General features: G+C 48.3%; 1 protein-coding gene across 1 annotated transcript in view; it reads right to left on the reverse strand.

Moving 5' to 3' along the window:
- Window positions 1-17,137, reverse strand: part of LOC144510898 (syntaxin-binding protein 4) — a 102,300-nt gene extending 85,163 nt beyond the window's left edge. Inside the window, exon 1 of the mRNA XM_078240957.1 lies at window positions 17,023-17,137. Within this exon, the coding sequence (XP_078097083.1) occupies window positions 17,023-17,069 (47 nt within the window). The 5' untranslated portion in view covers window positions 17,070-17,137. The remainder of the gene's footprint in view (window positions 1-17,022) is intronic.
- Between the last annotated feature and the right edge of the window lie 2,206 nt (window positions 17,138-19,343).

Consider the following 19,343-nt stretch of genomic DNA (forward strand, 5'->3'; position numbering starts at 1 on the left):
CCTCCCCTCACAGAACCAGGATAGGGTCTCCCTTGTCCTCACTTTTCACCCCATCAGCCTCCGCATTCAAAGGATCATCCTCCGCCATCTCCGCCAACTCCAGCATGATGCCACCACCAAACACATCTTCCCCTCATTCCGCAGGGACCATTCTCTCCGGGACGCCCTCGTCCACTCTTCCATCACACCCTCCAGTGCCTGTTCGGGTACACTGAGGGAGAATTTAGCATGGCCAATGTACCTAACCAGTATATCTTCGGACTGTCGGAGGAAACCGGAGCACCCCGGAAGAAACCCACGCAGACACGGGGAGAATGTACAAACTCCACACAGACAGTGACCCAAGCTGGAAATCGAACCCAGGTTGCTGGCGCTGTGAGGTAGCAGTGCTAACCACTGTGCCACTGTACCGCCCCAAGGATTTGTAGGTTAGGTGGATTAGCCACGGTAGGTGCACAGGGTTACGGGGATAGGGCATGAGCGAGACGCTCTATTGGAGGGTTGGTGCAGACTCGATGGGCCGAATGGCCTGCTTCTGCACTGTAGAGATTCTAGGATTCTAATGTAATTTTAAAAATGTATTCATTCATGCGATGTGGGCGTCGCTGACAGGGCCAGCATTTATTGCCCATCCCTGTGGGCATTTAAGAGTCAAACACATTGCTGTGGGTCTGGAGTCACATGTAGGCCAGACCGGGTAAGGATGGCAGATTTCCTTCCGTAAAGGGGCATTAGTGAACCAGATGGTTTTTACAACAATCGTCAGTGGTTTCATGGTCATTAGTAGACTTTTAGTTGAAGATTCTTATTGAATTCACCATCTGCCTTGGTGGGATTCAAACCTGGGTCCCCAGAGTATTACCCTGGGGTCTCTGGATTACTGGTCCAGCGACAATACCACTACGCCACTGCCTATCCTAATCTAATCTCTCATCTCTGATTCCATAAGTTATTTTTTTCCTTTGCAGCATGTATTTAGCTGAAATTTAGTTGCCCCTCAGATTCCCAACTCCTTTTCAGTACAGCCGAGTACATTCTCACAGCACAGTGGTGTTATCTTGCTGCACGTGTAGATTCAGTTGCCTTATTTTAATCGCTGATTTCTCACCTTGAACCTTAGCTTGCTGTTTCTGAGATTTTTTTTGACACGGAGTTCTGGAAGATTAATGGAACCCAGAGATTTTTTTCACTGAGTGACAAGGAGAGCGGGTTTCTGTGTTGGTGCCTTGCAATGAATATTAAAAGCTGGACTGAAATTAATCCCATTCTTCCCAGATCACAGTCTGATTTTTCCATGACTTTTCCCAAGTCCTTTAATCCCCCCTTGTTTTGGTTTGATGCTTGCATTGCTATTTCAGCTGCGTCTGCCCAGAAAAACAGAACTGCACCAAGAAAATTCTGGAAACAAATGTATTGTCCTGGTGGGTTTGGAATAAATAGCTACAGAGGGCGGCACGGTGACACTGGTTAGCACTGCTGCCTCACAGCGCTGGGGACCCGGGTTCAATTCCGGCCTCGGGTGACTGTGTGGAGTCTGCATGTTCTCCTTGTGTCTGTGTGGGTTTCCTCCAGGTGCTCCAGTTTGTGAAGCAGCAGTGCTAACCACTGTGCTATCGTGCCGCCCTAAATCTTGGAGTCCTCGTGTATCAGTCGCTGAATGTACGCGCGCAGGTACAGCAGGCAGTAAAGAAGGCAAATGGTATGTTGGCTTTCATTGTGAGAGAATTTGAGTTTAGAGATAGGGATGTTTTGCTGCAATTGTACAGGGCGTTGGTGAGGCCACACTTGGAGTATCGTGTGCAGTATTGGTGTCCTTATCTGAGGAAGGATGTCCTTGCTATAGAGGGAGTACAGCAAAGGTTTACCAGGCTGATTCCTGGGATGGCGGGTCTGTCATATGAGGAGAGACTAAGTCAGTTAGGATTATATTCACTGGAGTTTAGAAGAGTGAGAGGGGATCTCATAGAAACTTATAAAATTCTAACAGGGTTAGACAGGGTAGATTCAGAAAGAATGCTCCCAATGCAGTCCAGAACTAGGGGTCATAGTTTGACGCTAAGGTGAACTGAGGTGAGGAGAAATTTCTTCACCCAGAGTGTGGTGAATGTGTGGAATTCACTACCACAGAAAGTAGTTGAGGCCAAAACATTGGCTGACTTCAAGAAGAAATTAGATATAGCTCTTGGGGCTAAAGGGATCAAGGGATATGGGGGGAAGGCGAGATCAGGATATTGAATTTGATGATCAGCCATGATCGTGATGAATGGCGGAGCAGGCTCGAAGGGCCGAATGGCCTCCTCCTGCTTCTAGTTTCTATGTTTCTCTGTAAATTATTTAAACATGACCTGCCTTTCATGAACCCATGCTATATCTGCTCAATAGAACAATTTCTACCCAGATGTCTCGCTATTTCTTCCTTGATGATAGATTCAAGGCTATCTGTCTCCCACTCAGTACGATGTTACCACACAAATCTTTGGCCATTGGAAAATGCGGAATATCAGTGGCCGTTGTGTTGAATGTCCAAATCCAGTCTCATTCCCAACATTTTTTCCCACCACTGACTTCCAGGTTTTCCTTCAAGTGACAAACCATCCCCACGTGAACATGGGGGATTTCCAATAGCATCTGCCCCGAGACCGGAAACCTCCCACCCAAAGTCAACCGACCCTTTGCTAGTCCATCAAATATTCCCTCCTGCCTGCGGCAATTCCCGTGGCGAGCGGGACAGGAAAATCCCGACTGCAATTTCATTGCTTTGCCATCGGAGAAACCTTGACCCAGAATTTCCTGGATTGGTGGGATTTGTGAATTCTGTCTTAAATGCTGCCTTTTGGGTGTATTTCTCTCAGAGTTCTCGAATCCCTACAGTGCAGGAGGAGGCCATTCAGCCCATCGAGCCTGTGTTGACTCTCCGACAGGAGCACCCAGCTAGGCCCTATTCCTGAAACCCCCACATATTTACACCACTATTTCCCCTACCCTACACGTCCTGGGACATTCAGGGTCAACTTAGCACGGCCAATCAACCTAACCCACACATCTTTGGAGTGTGGGAAGAAACCGGAGCACCCAGAGGAAACCCACGCAAACTCCACACAGACAGTGACCCGAGGCCGGAATTGAACCTGGGTCCCTGGCGCTGTGAAGCAGCAGTGCTAACCACTGTGCCACTCTGTACCTGAGCTGATTGCAAACTTACATCAAAATCTGCCAGGAAAGTAATTTGAATAGCGCTGCAGAGAGCGTAATGGCCAATCTGGGACTTTTGGGACTGTACAGCAAATGAAAAGTTTATATATTAGTGTCACAAGTAAGGCTTACATTAACACTGCAGTGAAGTTACTGTGAAAATCCCCTCGTCACCACACGTCGACGTCTGTTCGGGTCAATGCACCTAACCAGCACATCTTTTGGGTTGTGGGAGGAAACCGGAGCACCTGGAGGAAACCCACGCAGACACGAGGAAAACGTGCAGACTCCACACAGACAGTGACCCAAGCGGGAATCGAACCCGGGTCCCTAGCGCTGTGAGGCAACAGTGCTAACCACTGTGCCACCTGAATAGTTTACTCCATCCACATCAATCAACTAATTAAACAGAAGAGACGTCCGGATTTTAAGTCTATTAATTTTGCTGAATTTGATCACCTGTTGGAATCCTTCCGAGTTACTGACTCACTCAACAGCCAGATTCAAATATCAGAAAGATTCTAAGTTATCCATTTAGTCTGTGGACATTTATTTAAAAGATTATACTAGCATCAGGCTGGACAGGAAAGTGAGGGGGGGAGGCATTTGCCCATTTCTCAAACACAAAATGGGAACAAAATGTGCCTCGCATCCCAAAGCCTGCCTGAATGATGTCCCCCACCCGACTGACTTGGGCAATTGCATGTGCTAATGAGTTAAGTTAAGTTTATTTGTTACTCACAAGTAAGGATTACATTAACACTGCAAAGAAGTTACTGTGAAATTCCCCGAGTCGCCACACTCCGGCGCCTGTTTTGCCCAATGCACCTAACCAACACATCTTTCAGAATGTGGGAGGAAACCAGAGCACCCGGAGGAAACCCACGCAGACACGGGGAGAATGTGCAGACTCCACAACAGACAGTGACCCAAGCTGGGAATCAAACCCAGGTCCCCGGCGCTGTGAGGCAACAGTGCCAACCACTGTGCCACCGTGCTGCCCCTAGGAGGCACACCTCCTACCAATGTCTATACTATAGCGGGAGTACAGCGAAGGTTTACCAGGCTAATTCCTGGGATGGCAGGTCTGTCAAATGAGGAGAGACTAAGTCGGTTAGGATTATATTCACTGGAGTTTAGAAGAGTGGGAGGGGATCTCATAGAAACTTCCAAAATTCTAACAGGATTAGACAGGGTAGATTCAGAAAGAATGTTCCCAATGGTGGGGGGAGACCAGAATTGGGAGTCATAGTTTGAGGGTAAGGGGTAAACCTTTTAGAACTGAAGCGGGAAGAAATTTCTTCACCCAGGAGGTGGTGAATGTGTGGAATTCACTACCAGAGAAAGTAGTTGAGGCCAAAACATTGTGTGATTTCAAGAAGAGATTAGATATAGCTCTAGGGGCTAAAAGGATCAAGGGATATGGGAGGATGGGGGGGATCGGGATATTGAATTTGATGATCAGCCATGATCAAGATGAATGACGGAGCAGGGTTGAAGGGCCGAATGGCCTCCTCCTGCTTCTAGTTCCTATGTTTCTATTTGAGAATCCTCTCCATTTCTTTCCCAGTTCCCACTGCAGCCGAGCCAACCGTTCCGAATGGGATTGCTGGAGGCTGCCAACATGGAAGATATTTTTTTCCTGACTCGACGCAGGGGCAAGGTGGAACTGGAGTCCTCCTCCAGGTTACACAGCGTTCAGGAGGGCAGTTGTCAGCTCACACACTTTCCCTCTTCTTTGTGCTAAAGCTGGCCCAAAAACTATCCAGAAAGTATTTGAGGCTAAAACGTTGTCTGATTTCAAGAAGAAATTAGATAAAGCTGTTGGGGCTAAAGGGATCAAGAGATATGGAGGGGAAGGGGGGATCAGGATATTGAATTTAATGATCAGCCATGATCATAATGAATGGCGGAGCAGGCTCGAAGGGCCGAATGGCCTCCTCCTGCTCTAGTTCCTATGCTTCTATACAGAAAAATGCCTCATCACCAAAACTTTCAAACAAACACCAGGATGTGGTTTAGCTGGTGGTGAGAAAGGTCCCCTTCATTAGATCCTGCCTACACACTCGGAGTCTCAACACCTCCGCATGTCGCCCTTGAGGTGCAGAGGAGACAGTTGTCCACCTCCTTCAGGAACGTGTCTTTGCAAAGAAGGTCTGGCGGGAGGAGCGGTGGTTTTGGTCGGGCAGATCCATGGCGCAGGACTCTGTGCTCTACAGGGACACACACTGAGACAAACATTATCTGCGGCTGGGGGATCATCGACACAGCGGAAGAGGCTCGATAGTCTGTCTGAGGAGTGCTGGTTTTCCAGTAGAAGGAGTTGTCCGTGACTTGGTGCCACGGACTGGTACATTCCAATGCCCAGGACTACTTGCTGAGGGAACGCACTAAAGCGGGGGTCACCCGCCACAGACATGCAACGGAAAAAGGGTCACGGCCTAAGGTCTTTCAGCCATCATACACTGAGAGGCTGTAAACTGTGTAGCATCTCTTGGGCTGCATGCCTGACCTGACCTGACCTGGAATGTATATAATCAATACCGCATGAAATAAGCTACCTCAGAGTGGCACTTTCTATGTGGAGAAAAATTGGAATCTCCTGCATTTTCTACAATATTCAATTCGAAATATCATGGAATGAACTTTTTATGAAAAATTACATTTTTGGGAAAAGCTTGTCTTACCCCACGGTAACACAGTGGTTAGCACTGCTGCCTCACAGCGCCAGGGACCCGGGCTCAATTCCGGCCTCAGGTCACTGTCTGTGTAGAGTCTGCATGTTCTCCCCGTGTCTGCGTGGGTTTCATCCGGGTGCTCCGGTTTTCTCCCACAGTCCAAAGATGCACGAGTTAGGTGGATTGGCCATGCTAAATTGCCTCGCAGTGTCAGGGGGATTGGGAGGGTTTATATGTGGGGTTACAGGGATAGGACCTAGTGGAATTATTGTCAGTGCAGGCTCGATGGGCCGAATGGCCTCTTTCTGCACTGTAGGGATTCTATGATTCTATGATTCATTCTGCATTGTTTAGTTAATTTATCAGTGTCACAAGTTGGCTTACATTAACACCGTAATGAAGTTATTGTGAAATTCCCCTCGTCGCCACACTCTGGCACCTGTTCGGGTACACTGAGGGAGAATTTAGCTTGGCCAAAGCACCCTAACCAGCACGTCTTTCGGACTATGGGAGGAAACCGGAGCACCCGGAGGAAACCCACACAGACACGGGGAGAATGTGCAAACTCCACACAGATAGTGACCCAAGCCGGGAATTGAACCCAGGTCCCTGGCGCTGTGAGGCAGCAGTGCTAACCACTGTGCCGCCCACTGTATGGATTCTATGGTTCGATGAACATGGCAGAAATTAGTCCAGAAACCGCCACTCAAATTGCCCACTCAAGAATAGCTTCTTCCCTGCTGCTGTCAGACTTTTGAATAGACCCTATCTTATATTAAGTTGACCTTTCTCATTACCCGAGCTATGACTGTAACACTACATTCTGCACTCTCTCCTTTCCTTCTCTATGAACGGTATGCATTGTCTATATAGCGCGTTAGAAACAATACTTTTCACTGTATGTTAATACATGTGAAAATAATAAATCAAACCTAATAGGTCCAAAAGATGCCTTTAACTCAACTGAATTATTCCGATTCAAGCGCATAAATCCCAGAAATTTAGAATCATAGAATCCCAACAATACAGAAAGAGACCATTTGGCCCATCGAGTCTGCACCGACCACAATCCCACCCAGGTTCTATTCCCGCAACTGCACATATTTACCCTACTAATCCCTCTAACCTATGCATCCCGGGACACTAACGGGCAAATTAGCATAGCCAATCAACCTAACCCACACATCTTTGGAGTGTGGGAGGAAACTGGAGCACCCGGAGGAAACCCACGCAGACACGGGGAGAACATGCAGACTCCACATAGACAGTGAACCAAGCTGGGAATCGAACTCAGGTCCCTGGCACTGTAAGGCAGCAGTGCTCACCACCGGGCCACCGTGCCGCCCACTGTTGAATTGATTGGAGATGGAGTCAGAATGGTCAAGCTTGCATCGTTTTTGTGGCAGGAAATTGTCATCCAGCACAAGTTGACCAATGCTGTAATGTCCTGGCATTTAATGCTGTAAATTGAACCAGGTGCCCTCAAGTCCCGATAGCTCTGGTCTGCAGGTAACGCTGGGACAGTATCCCGCAATTTCCTACCCAGCATTATCATGGGGACATCATCACCACAAGGACATCGATGGTTTAAGGAGAAGGCCCGCCATTGATATCAAACACTCATACGGGTGGGGAATCTATGCTGCTAATGGCTTCACCCCACATCTAAAGAAGAAATAGCAAAATAGCGGGAGACCATCCGGAGCTTTACACCAATAATCTTAGGTAATTTCGGAATGGGGCAATATGCCAGAGGATTAACAGTTACCTTGTAACCAGAGCACCGTGCACCAATAATCATGTCCATCATTGGTTGAAGTGTTATCCATGGCTCAGTCGGTAACGCCTTGAACAGCAGGGCAAGGGTTCAAACCCAATCCCAAAACCTCAAGCACATTGACCTAGGCTGACATTGAGATACTGAGGGAGTGAGGTACTGAGGGACTGAGATACTGAAGGAGTGAGATACTGAGGGAGTGAGATACTGAAGGAGTGAGATACTGAGGGAGTGAGGTACTGAGGGAGCGAGGAACGAGCGAGTGAGATACTGAGGGAGTGAGGTACTGAGGGAGTGAGGTACTGAGGGAGTGAGGTACTGAGGGAGTGAGGTACTGAGGGAGCGAGGAACGAGCAAGTGAGATACTGAGGGAGTGAGGTACTGAGCGAGTGAGGTACTGAGGGAGTGAGGTACTGAGGGAGTGAGGTACTGAGAGAGTGAGATACTGAGGGAGTGAGGTACTGAGGGAGTGATGTACTGAGGGAGTGATGTACTGAGGGAGTGAGGTACTGAGGGAGTGAGGTACTGAGGGAGTGAGGTACCGAGGGAGTGAGGTACCGAGGGAGTGAGGTACCGAGGGAGTGAGGTACCGAGGGAGTGAGGTACCGAGGGAGTGAGGTACCGAGGGAGTGAGGTACCGAGGGAGTGAGGTACTGAGGGAGTGAGGTAATGAAGGAGTGAGGTACTGAGGGAGCGAGGAATGAGCGAGTGAGATACTGAGGGAGTGAGGTACTGAAGGAGTGAGGTACTGAAGGAGTGAGGTACTGAGGGAGTGAGGTACTGAGGAAGTGAGATACTCAGGGAGTGAGATACTGAGGGAGTGAGATACTGAGGGAGTGAGGTACTGAGGGAGTGAGATACTCAGGGAGTGAGATACTCAGGGAGTGAGGCACTGATGGAGTGAGGTACTGAAGGAGTGAGGTACTGAAGGAGTGAGGTACTGAAGGAGTGAAGTACTGAGAGAGTGAGGGGGTGAGGTCCTGAGGGTCTGAAGTACTAAGGGAGTGAGGTACTGAGGGAGTGAGGTACTGAAGGAGTGAGGTACTGAAGGAGTGAGGTACTGAAGGAGTGAAGTACTGAGGGAGTGAGGTAGTGAGGGGGTGAGGTCCTGAGGGTCTGAAGTACTAAGGGAGTGAGGTACTGAGGGAGTGAGGTACTGAGCGAGTGAGGTACTGAGGGAGTGTGATACTGAGGGAATGAGGTGCTGAGGGAGTGAGGTGCTGAGGGAGTGAGATATTGTGGGAGTGAGATACCGAGGGAGTGAGGTGCTGAAGGAGTGAGGTACTGAGGGAGTGAGGTAATGAGGGAGTGAGGTACTGAGGGAGTGTGATACTGAGGGAGTGAGGTGTTGAGGGAGTGATTTGCTGAGGGAGTGAGGTACTGAGGGAGTGAGATACTGAGGGAGTGAGGTGCTGAGGGAGTGAGGTGCTGAGGGAGTGAGGTGCTGAGGGAGTGAGGCGCTGAGGGAGTGAGGCACTGAAGGAGTGAGGCACTGAGGGAGTGAGGCACTGAGGGAGTGAAGTACTGTGGGAGTGAGGCACTGAGGGAGTGAGGCACTGAGGGAGTGAGGCACTGAGGGAGTGAGGCACTGAGGGAGTGAGGTACTTTAGGAAATGCTGGATCTCGGTTGAGAATTAACCGGGAAACCCAATAGGCTACAGTAACCTGATCTCTCACAAGCCTCTTGCCATTTGCTGCTAAGGACAGCGATGGTAGAAGCTCCAACCTTCCTTCCATCACCTGGCTGACCAGGAATCTCTCCCGATCTTATCACCAGCCAATGACATGTTTGGAAGGATTTGCAGATGACACTCAACCAGTTTGGCCACATTACAAACGCACCTTCCTTGACCATCAAGCCCTGGGTTGGGATTCAAACCCAGAGCTTCTGGAGCAGAGGGAGGGAGGCTACCCACTGCGTCACAAGAATCCCACCCCACCAAACCCACCGCTGGTGTCCTGGCCAACATTTAACCACTCAACCAACATTGTTATAATAGATTACCAGGTCATTATCTCATTGTAGTGTGTGGGGAGGCAGTGGTGTAGTGGTATTGTCACTAGATTAGTAATCTAGACACCCAAGGTAATGTTCTGGGGGTTCAAATCCTGCCACAGCAGATGGTGAAATTTGAATTCCATAAATATCTGGAATTGAAAGTTTAATGATGGCCATGAAACTCTCGTCGATTGTCGGGAAAAACCTAATGTCCTTTAGAGAAGGAAATCTGTTGTCCTTATTTGGTCTGGCCGACATGTGACTCCAACCCACAGCAATGTGGTTGATTCTGAAATGCTCTCAGAGTTGGGCAATAAATGCTGACCCTGCCCGAGAACGAATAAAGTACATTGCTGCAGAGGTCTCAGCAGATTGGATTTTAGCAAATGTAACACCGCTATTCGAGAGAGAGAGAGAGAAAGGGCAACTCCAGGTGCGTTACCCTGACATCAATTACCGGGAAATGCTGGAATCTATTATTAAGGAAGAAAATCTTAGTGTGATCAGAGAATGTCAACGTAGTTTTATGAAAGGATATCTGGCCTGGTGTTATTAATATTTTTTAAGGATGTAATTAGCAGGGTAGATGAAGGGGAACCAGTAGATGTAGTGTACTTGGTTTTCCAGAAGGCATTCGATAAGGTGCCACACAATCGGTTAATAGACCACATGAAAGCTCAAGGATTGGGGGATAATATATCAAAAGGAAGGTTTTTCTTGCTATAGAGGGAGTGCAGCGAAGGTTTACCTGGCTGATTCCTAAAGTTTAAAGTTTATTTATTAGTGTCACATGTAGGCTTACATTAACACTGCAATGAAGGTACTGTGAAAATCCCTTAGCGCCACACTCTGGTGCCTGTTCGGGTACACTGAGGGAGAATTTTAGCACAGCCAATCCACCTAACCAGCATGTCTTTGGACTGTGGGAGGAAACCGGAGCACCCGGAGGAAACCCACACAGACACAGGGAGAACGTGCAGACTTCGCACAGACAGCGACCCAAGCTGGGAATCGAACCCAGGTCCCTGGCGCTAAGGCAGCAGTGCTAACCACTGTGCCACCATGTGGCAGGTCTGTCATATGAAGAGAGATTAAGTCAGTTTGGATTATATTAAATGGAGTTTAGAAGAGTGAGAGGGGAATCTCATAGAGACTTATAAAATTCTAACAGGGTTAGACGGGGTAGATTCGGGAAGAATGTTCCCAGTGGTGGGGGAGTCCAGAACTAGGGGTCATAGTTTGAGGATAAGAGGTAAACGTTTTAGAACTGAGGTGAGGAGAAATTTCTTCACCCAGAGGGTGGTGAATGTGTGGAATTCACTACCACAGAAAGTAGCTGAGGCTAAAACATTGTCTGATTTCAAGAAGAAATTAGATATAGCTCTTGGGGCTAAAGGGATCAAGGGATATGGAGGGAAGGGGGGGATCAGGATATTGAATTCAATGATCAGCCATGATCGAAATGAATGGTGGAGCAGGCTTGAAGGGCCGAATGGCCTCCTCCTGCTTCTAGTTCCTATGTTTCTATTTGAGAATCCTCTCCATTTCTTTCCCAGTTCCCACTGCAGCCGAGCCAACCGTTCCGAATGGGATTGCTGGAGGCTGCCAACATGGAAGATATTTTTTTCCCGACTCAGCGCAGGGGCAAGGTGGAACTGGAGTCCTCCTCCAGGTTACACAGCGTTCAGGAGGGCAGTTGTCAGCTCACACACTTTCCCTCTCCTTTGTGCTACAGCTGGCCCAAAAACTATCCAAAGTGTAGCTGAGGCCAAAACGTTGTCCGATTTCAAGAAGAAATTAGATATAGCTCTTGGGGCTAAAGGGATCAAGGGATATGAGAGGAAAAGTAGGATCACGATATTGAATTTGATGATTAGCCATGACCGTAATGAATGGCAGAGCAGGAGGAAAGATTAAGCAGGCTGGGCCCATACTCCTTGAAGTTCAGAAGGATGGGAGGTGATATGATTGAAGAACAAAGAACTAAGAAAATTACAGCACAGGAACAGGCCCTTCGGCCCGCCAAGTCTGCACCAACCATGCTGCCCGACTGAACTAAAACCCCCTACCCTTCCGGGGACCATATCCCTCTATTCCCATCCTATTCATGTATTTGTCAAGACGCCCCTTAAAAGTCACTATCATCTCTGCTTCCACTACCTCCCTCGGCAATGAGTTCCAGGCACCCACCACTCCCTGTGTAAAAAACCTACCTCGTACATCTCTTTTAAACCTTGCCCCTCGCACCTTAAACCTATGCCCCCCAGTAATTGATTCTTCCACCCTGGGAAAAAGCTTCTGACCATCCACTCTGTCCATGCCTCTCATAATCTTGTAGACTTCTATCAGGTCACCCCTCAACCTCCGTCATTCCAGTGAGAGCAGTAGAAGTATATAAGATTCTTAGGGGGTTAGACAGGGTTAATGTTGGAAGGATGTTTCCACTCATGGGGGAGTCGAGGACCAGAGGGGACAGTCGCAGAATAAGGGGAGGCTCATTTAAAACGGATTTGAGGAAGAAATTCTTTCTCTCAAAGAGTGTCGAATCTTGGAACTCTTTACTCCAGGAAGCTGTGGAATCCGTGGTCCTTGAACATTTCTGAGGCTGAGATTGATAGGTTTTTAATCAGTCGGGGGGTTAAGGGATACGGAGAGAAGGCAGGAAAGTGGATTTAGTGAGTGTGAGATTAGCCGTAATCTTATTAAATGGAGAGCAGGCTTGAAGGGCTGAATGGCCTCCTCCTGTCCCTATTTCTTATAGTCTTATTATGTTGAACGGTGGGGCAGATTCAATGGGCTATATAGACTACTCATAGAATCATATAGTATAAAAGAGGCCCTTCGGCCCATCGAGCCTGCACCGACATGCGAGAAACGCCTGATCTCCCACCTAATCCCATCTGCCAGCACTTGGCCCATAGCCCTGAATGTTATGGTGCGCCAAGTGCTCATCCAGGTACTTTTTAAAGGATGTGAGGCAACCCACCTCCACCACCCTCCCAGGCAGCGCATTCCAGACTATCACCATCCTCTGGGTAAAAAAGTTTTTTCTCACATTCCTCCTAAACCTCCTGCCCCTCACCTTGAACCTATGTCCCCTCGTGACTGACCCTTCAACTAATTGGAACAACTGTTCTCTATCCACTCTGTCCATGTCTCTCATAATCTTGTCCACCTCGATCAGGTCGCCCCTTGATCATAGAATACAGAGCAGAAGGAGGCCATTCAGCCCATTGAGCCTGCACCAATAGCAATCCCACTCAGGCCCTATCCCCGTAACCCTGTATATTTACTCTGTGAATCCCCCCTGACACTAAGGGTCAATTTAGCATGGCCAATCCACCTAACCTGCACATCTTTGGACTGTGGGAGGAAACCAGAGCACCCGGAGGAAACCCACGCAGACATGGGAAGAAAGTACAAACTCCACATAGACAGTGACCCAAGCTGGGATTCGAACCCGGGTCCCTGGCGCTGTGAGGCAGTAGTGCTAACCACTGTGCCACCGTGTCACCTTTCGTCTTCTCTGCTTCAACGAAAACAACCCAAGCCTACCCAAGCTCTCTTCGTAACTTAAGTGCTCCATCCCAGGCAGCATCCTGGTGAATCTCCTCTGCACCCACTCCAGTGCAATCACATCCTTCCTATAGTGTGGCGACCAGAACTGCACACAGTGCTCCAGCTGTGGCCTCACCAAAGTGCTATACAACTCCAACATGACTTCCCTGCTTTTGTAAGCTATGCCTCGATTGGTAAAAGGCAAGTGTCCCATATGCCTTTTTCACCACTCTACTAACATGCCTTTCATCCTTCAGAGATCTGTGGACAAACATGCCAAGGTTCCTTTGTTCCACACAACTTCCTAGTGTTCCTTCCTCGGAGTTCCACAGAATCCCTGCTCCTATTTCTTGTGTTCTTATTTTCTTAGTCAAATATCACTTCTAAAGTATTTCAATCAACTGTCAAGGGATTTGGGATGCTGTAAAAGATGTTAAATGAATGCAAGTTCTGTCTTTATGGCATTCGCAGGAACTTAGATCCTTGAAGAGGTCCTTAACACATCCTGCCATACATCTGAACTATGAACTATCACACCGAGTAGTACCCTTGGCCAGAGTGGCATTGAATACAAGTTCATTTTGGAGTTTTTCCTGGAATGTAAAGTATTATCAAACTCATATCGCTGAAGTGATAGCACAGTGGAGAAACATTATGGTGTACCGTGGAATGGCAGGAAATGATTTCCCCGCACAGTCCCGATCTCAGTTCCAGAATCATTGACAAGGGTGAACTATTTCATGGATGTAGTTTGGAAAACTTGAAAGGTGGGTCAGCCAGATTGGCACAGTGGTTAGCACAGCTGCCTCACAGCGCTAGGGACCTGGTTCGATTCCCAGCTTGGGTCACTGTCTGTGTGGAGTCTGCACGTTCTCCCCGTGTTTGCGTGGGTTTCCTCCAGGTGCTCCGGTTTCCTCCCACAGTCCAAAAGACGTGCTGGTTAGGGTGCATTGGCCATGCTAAATTCTCCCTCAGTGTTACCCAAACAGGCGCCGGAGTGTGGCGACTAGGGGATTTTCACAGTAACTTCATTACAATGTGTTAATGTAAGCCTACTTGTGACACTAATAAATAAACTCTAAAACATGAAAATAATAGATCCATTGGTGGTTATTTTCCAAAATTCTTTGGACTCTGTTCTATTTCCTACAGATTGGAGGGTAGCTAAAGCCCGCTATTCAAAAAGAGAGGTAGAGAGGAAATAGGTAATTATAGACCAGTGAGCCTAACGCTGATACTGGGGAGGTTGCGTGAGTCTATTATCAAGGATTTCATAGCTCAGCATTTGGAAGGCAGTGGTATAATCAGACAAAGTCAGCATGGATTTATCAATGGAAATCATGCTTGAAGAATCTATTGAAATTCTTTGAGGATGTAACTAGTAGAGTTGACCGAGGAGAACCAGTGGATGTGGTTTATTTAGACTTTTAGAACGCTTTTGACAAGGTCTCACATAACAGACTACTGTGTAAAGTTAAAGTACGTGGGATTGCAGGGATGAGATGAGATGGATAGAAAGCTGGTTAGCAGATCGGAAGCAAAGAGTTGGCAAAAATGGATCTTTTTCTGATTGGCAGGCAGTGATTAGTGAGGTTCCGCTAGGACCCCAATCGCATGTTCTCCCCGTGTCGGCGTGTGTTTCCTCCGGTTTCCTCCCACAGTCCGAAAGATGTGCTGGTTAGGTGCATTGGCCGTGCTAAATTCTCCCTCTCCCTAAGTTCTTGCCGGAGTGCGGCGACTAGGGAATTTTCACAGTAACTTCATCGCACTGTTAATGTGCGCCTACTTGTGACACTAATAAAAATCAACTTTAAACGTCAAAGCACTGGCATTCGCTGGTCTTTCTCAAGATTGTAATTTGCAATTGGCGGTGTGGCCATTAGCGGCACCTCTCCCTCGGGAAAAGCTGTACGGAGGAAAGAGGAGCAACAGGGCCAGGGGAATCCAGGGAAATGGAGGATGAAGAGGGGATAACTTTCCCCGGATGCTTGAGCCACTCTGGAGGTGACCACGGCGGTGTCGTGAACTGGAATGTACACTTAGCCCAGACTCAGGGCATCTTGCCAGAGGAGTTAAAGCTTGTGTTAAGAGCTGCAGCTCGGAGGATTGGGAGGGAACTGGTTGACTCTTAGTTTTCCAGCGAGTGTTGAGTAAGGAGGCTGAATTCCAACTGATTGGAAATAAACAAGTTGAGTTAGTGTCATTCAAAGATTTATCACCTTTCATTGGCTGCTGGAGGTTTGCAGAGGGAGCTCTGCTGCACGTTCGAAGAGTTTCTGGGACATTGTATTAAAACTCAGACTCATAGAATCCCTACAGCGCGCAAGAGGCCATTTGGCCCTTCGAGCCTGCTCTGCCATTCATCATGATCATGGCTGATCGTCCAACTCAATAGCCTAATCCTGCTTTCTCCCCATAACCTTTGATCCTGTTCGCCCCAAGTGCTATATCCAGCCGCCTCTTGAATACATTCAATGTTTTGGCATCAACTACTTCCTGTGTTAATGAATTCCACAGGCTCACCACTCTTTGGGTGAAGAAATGTCTCCTCAACTCCGTCCTAAATGGTCTACCCGAATCCTCAGACTGTGACCCCTGATTCTGGACTCCCCCACCATCGGGAACATCCTCCCTGCATCTACCCTGTCTAGTCCTGTTAGAATTTTACAAGTCTCTCTGTGATCCCCCCTCATTAATTTGAACTCCAGCGAAAACAACCCTAACCTTGTCAATCTCTCCTCATCCATCAGTCCCACCATCCCCGGGAGAAGGCCATCCTTCTCCCCCCACCAGAACTCTCAGCACTCTGTCCAAGAGGCTAACTGCTAATTCCAATCATTGTACGGTTAGGCAGAATGACTCCGAAACTAGCCTGTACCTTAGAATGGGGTTATTTCCAAGATAGCAAATTAAAGTCGCAGACTCTGCCAGTTCCTCCCAGACACACAGAGTGAAATGATTGCAACGATTCCCTAATCGTTCCCCAATTGGGGACAGCTGTGCTTAATTACCAACTTAAAGCTTGCGTTCGACTGCAGCTGGGATTCAATATTAACACCTCCCTCTCTCACACAGTCCCTAAACCAGCCTGAATCAGTTCCGCTGAGTGCCAGCCAGCACACTCCACGCCTGCAGCGGGCATGAGGAACCCACGATCACTAACACCACAGACACCCTGTTTAATCAGCATTACACGTTAAACATAGACGTGTCACTTTAGCATCTCCGAGCTAACTCCCAGCGTGATAGCCAGCGAGAAGGACTGTAAAACTTGCAGGTTAAACCAGGCTGTCAAACAGGTGTGTCTCAATGGCACTGTAACCTTTTAACACCTGCTCTCACTATAACAGCTCTGAATTCCCAGGAACGGGAACTGCCTCTTTAACAGTCCCCTGTCCTGAGTTCTCCCAGTAGATGGGAACATCCTGCTGATTTAACATAGATCCCCATGTTGTTTGCTGTGGGTATCAGTTCCCCTGATCCTTGCACTGTGCGAAACCACCTGACATCCCTAACTGGACCCACAATGCAACAAGGAGCTATTAGCTCAAGATAGACGGGAGACCTATGTTTCAAATTTTCACTGATTTATTCCGGGCTGGAGGTGCCGGGACCAGGGAGGAATGACAGGAACACCGACGGAGGTGGGGGGTGGGGGAGTTCAAACACAGGTTAAATTACAGCAAAACTGCTGGAACCTCTGAGCGGCATTAATCTGTTACGTGATGGTACAGGCAAAACCGAGGATTCGTCCGTGCACTGATTGCAAACGACGACCCGACAGAGCAGATAATGAAGGCAGCTGCCTATCCGGTTACCTGCTAATGATCACAGCTCCCTTGTAGAGGACTGAGAAGGTTGGCATGGCGTTTAGATTCCCCTTCCTCCGGCAAACGCTTGCATTACTTTCCTCATATCCACTCTGCCTCGGAGGAAGTGAGGGGGGGGGGGTTGGGAGGGGGGGAAGGGAGGGACCAACACACACACACAGCTAAAGCTTTAAAACAGCCAGCCCATGTGACAGTTCTTATGGATGTTTAATTCCTCTAGATATTAGCACAGTTCATCCACATCATCACTATCTTCACAAATAGATTAAGCTTAGGCAAGAAACAAAAGCCAACTGTTTGCATGGCGCAGCGGTTGTTCGCGATGATGTAAGCCCTGCCAAAAGATGAGCTGAAATCCCATTTCGTCTTGCTGGAAACACAAGCAAGTTAACAATGTCCTGAGGTATAACTGATCCATCTCAAATCACGGCATCTCTCTGGGAAGATGCAGAGTGCAAGCTTCCTGCTGCAGTTCATTTTCAAATTCAGGCTGTGTCAGATTGACACAGAAAATAGGTTTAAATCTGAGCTATATCTCTGGCATCCATCCAGCCCTCATTTCCCGACGCGCCTTGTAGCCTGTGAGCTCGTCATTCCAAGCCTTTGACAGCATAATCAAGAATCCCATGCACCCCGGAGATTCTCTCTTCCACCTTCTTCCGTCGGGAAAAAGATAAAAAGTCTGAGGTCACGTACCAACCGACTCAAGAGCAGCTTCTTCCCTGCTGCTGTCAGACTTTTCATAGAAACCCTACAGTGCAGAAGGAGGCCATTCAGCCCATCGAGTCTGCACCGACCACAATCCCACCCAGGCCCTACCCCCACATATTTTACCCTCTAACCTACACATCCCAGGACTCTAAGGGGCAATTTTTTAACCTGGCCAATCAACCTAACCCGCACATCTTTGGACTGTGGGAGGAAACCGGAGCACCCGGAGGAAACCCACGCAGACACGAGGAGAATGTGCAAACTCCACACAGACAGTGACCCGAGCCGGGAATCGAACCCGGGACCCTGGAGCTGTGAAGCAGCAGTGCCAACCACTGTGCTACCGTGCCGCCCTTTTGAATGGACCTACCTCGCATTAAGTTGATCTTTCTCTACACCCTAGCTATGACTGTAACACTACATTCTGCACCCTCTCCTTTCCTTCTCCCCTATGTACTCTATGAACGGTATGTTTTGCCTGTACAGTGCGCAATAAATAATACTTTTCACTGTATCCCAATACATGTGACAATAATAAATCAAATCAAATCAAATCTTCAAATTTGATGAGGTAATTATTCAGGCATCTCACTCAGTTTGAGGTGACACAGGGGTTAGCACTGCTGCCTCATAGTGCCGGAGACCCAGGTTCAGTCTGGGCTCTGGGTAACTCTCTGTGCAGAGTTTACATGTTCACCCTGTGGGTTTTGTTTGATTCATTCATGGGACATGGGCGTCGCTGGCTGGGCCGCCATTTATTGCCCACCCCTAGTTACCCTTATTCAGAGGGCCGTTAAGAGCCAGCCACGTAACTGTGGCTCTGGAGTCACATGTGGACGAGATAAGATAAAGGCGACAGATTTCCTTCCTTAAAGGACATTGGTGAACCAGATGGGTTTTTTTGACAATCGACAGTAGATTCTTAATTCCAGATATTTTTGTACTCAATTCAAATTCCACCATCTGCCGCGGCGGGATTCGAACCCGGGTCCCCAGAGCATTAGCTGGGTTTCTGGATTAATAGTCTAGCCATAATACCACTTGACCATCATAGGCAGCACGGTGACACAGTGGTTAGCACTGCTGCCTCACAACGCCAGAGACACGGGTTTGATTCCCAGCTTGGGTCACTGTCTGTGAGGAGTCTGCACGTTCTCCCCGTGTCTGCGTGGGTTTCTTCCGCATGCCCCGGTTTCCTCCCACAGTCCAAAAGACGTGCTGGTTAGGTGCATTTGGCCATGCTAAAATTCTCCCTCAGTGTACCCGAACAGGCGCCAGAATGTGGCAACTAGGAGATTTTCACAGTAACTTCATTGCAGTGTTAATGTAAGCCTATTTGCAACACTAATAAATCAACTTCACCTCCAGCTGCTCTGGATTCCTCCCACACTCCAAAGATGTGCAGGTTAGGGTGGATTGGCCATGCTAAATTGCCCCTTAGTGTCCCACGATGTGTAGGCGAGGGGGATTGGCCATGGGAAATGTGTGGAGTTATGGCTATAGGGTGGGGACAGTAAGAAGTCTCACAACACCAGGTTAAAGTCCAACAGGTTTATTTGGTAGCAAATACCATAAGCTTTCGGAGCGTGCTGCTCCTT

The sequence above is a fragment of the Mustelus asterias genome, chromosome 23 (genome assembly GCF_964213995.1).
Source record: "Mustelus asterias chromosome 23, sMusAst1.hap1.1, whole genome shotgun sequence".
NCBI classification, from domain to species: domain Eukaryota; kingdom Metazoa; phylum Chordata; class Chondrichthyes; order Carcharhiniformes; family Triakidae; genus Mustelus; species Mustelus asterias.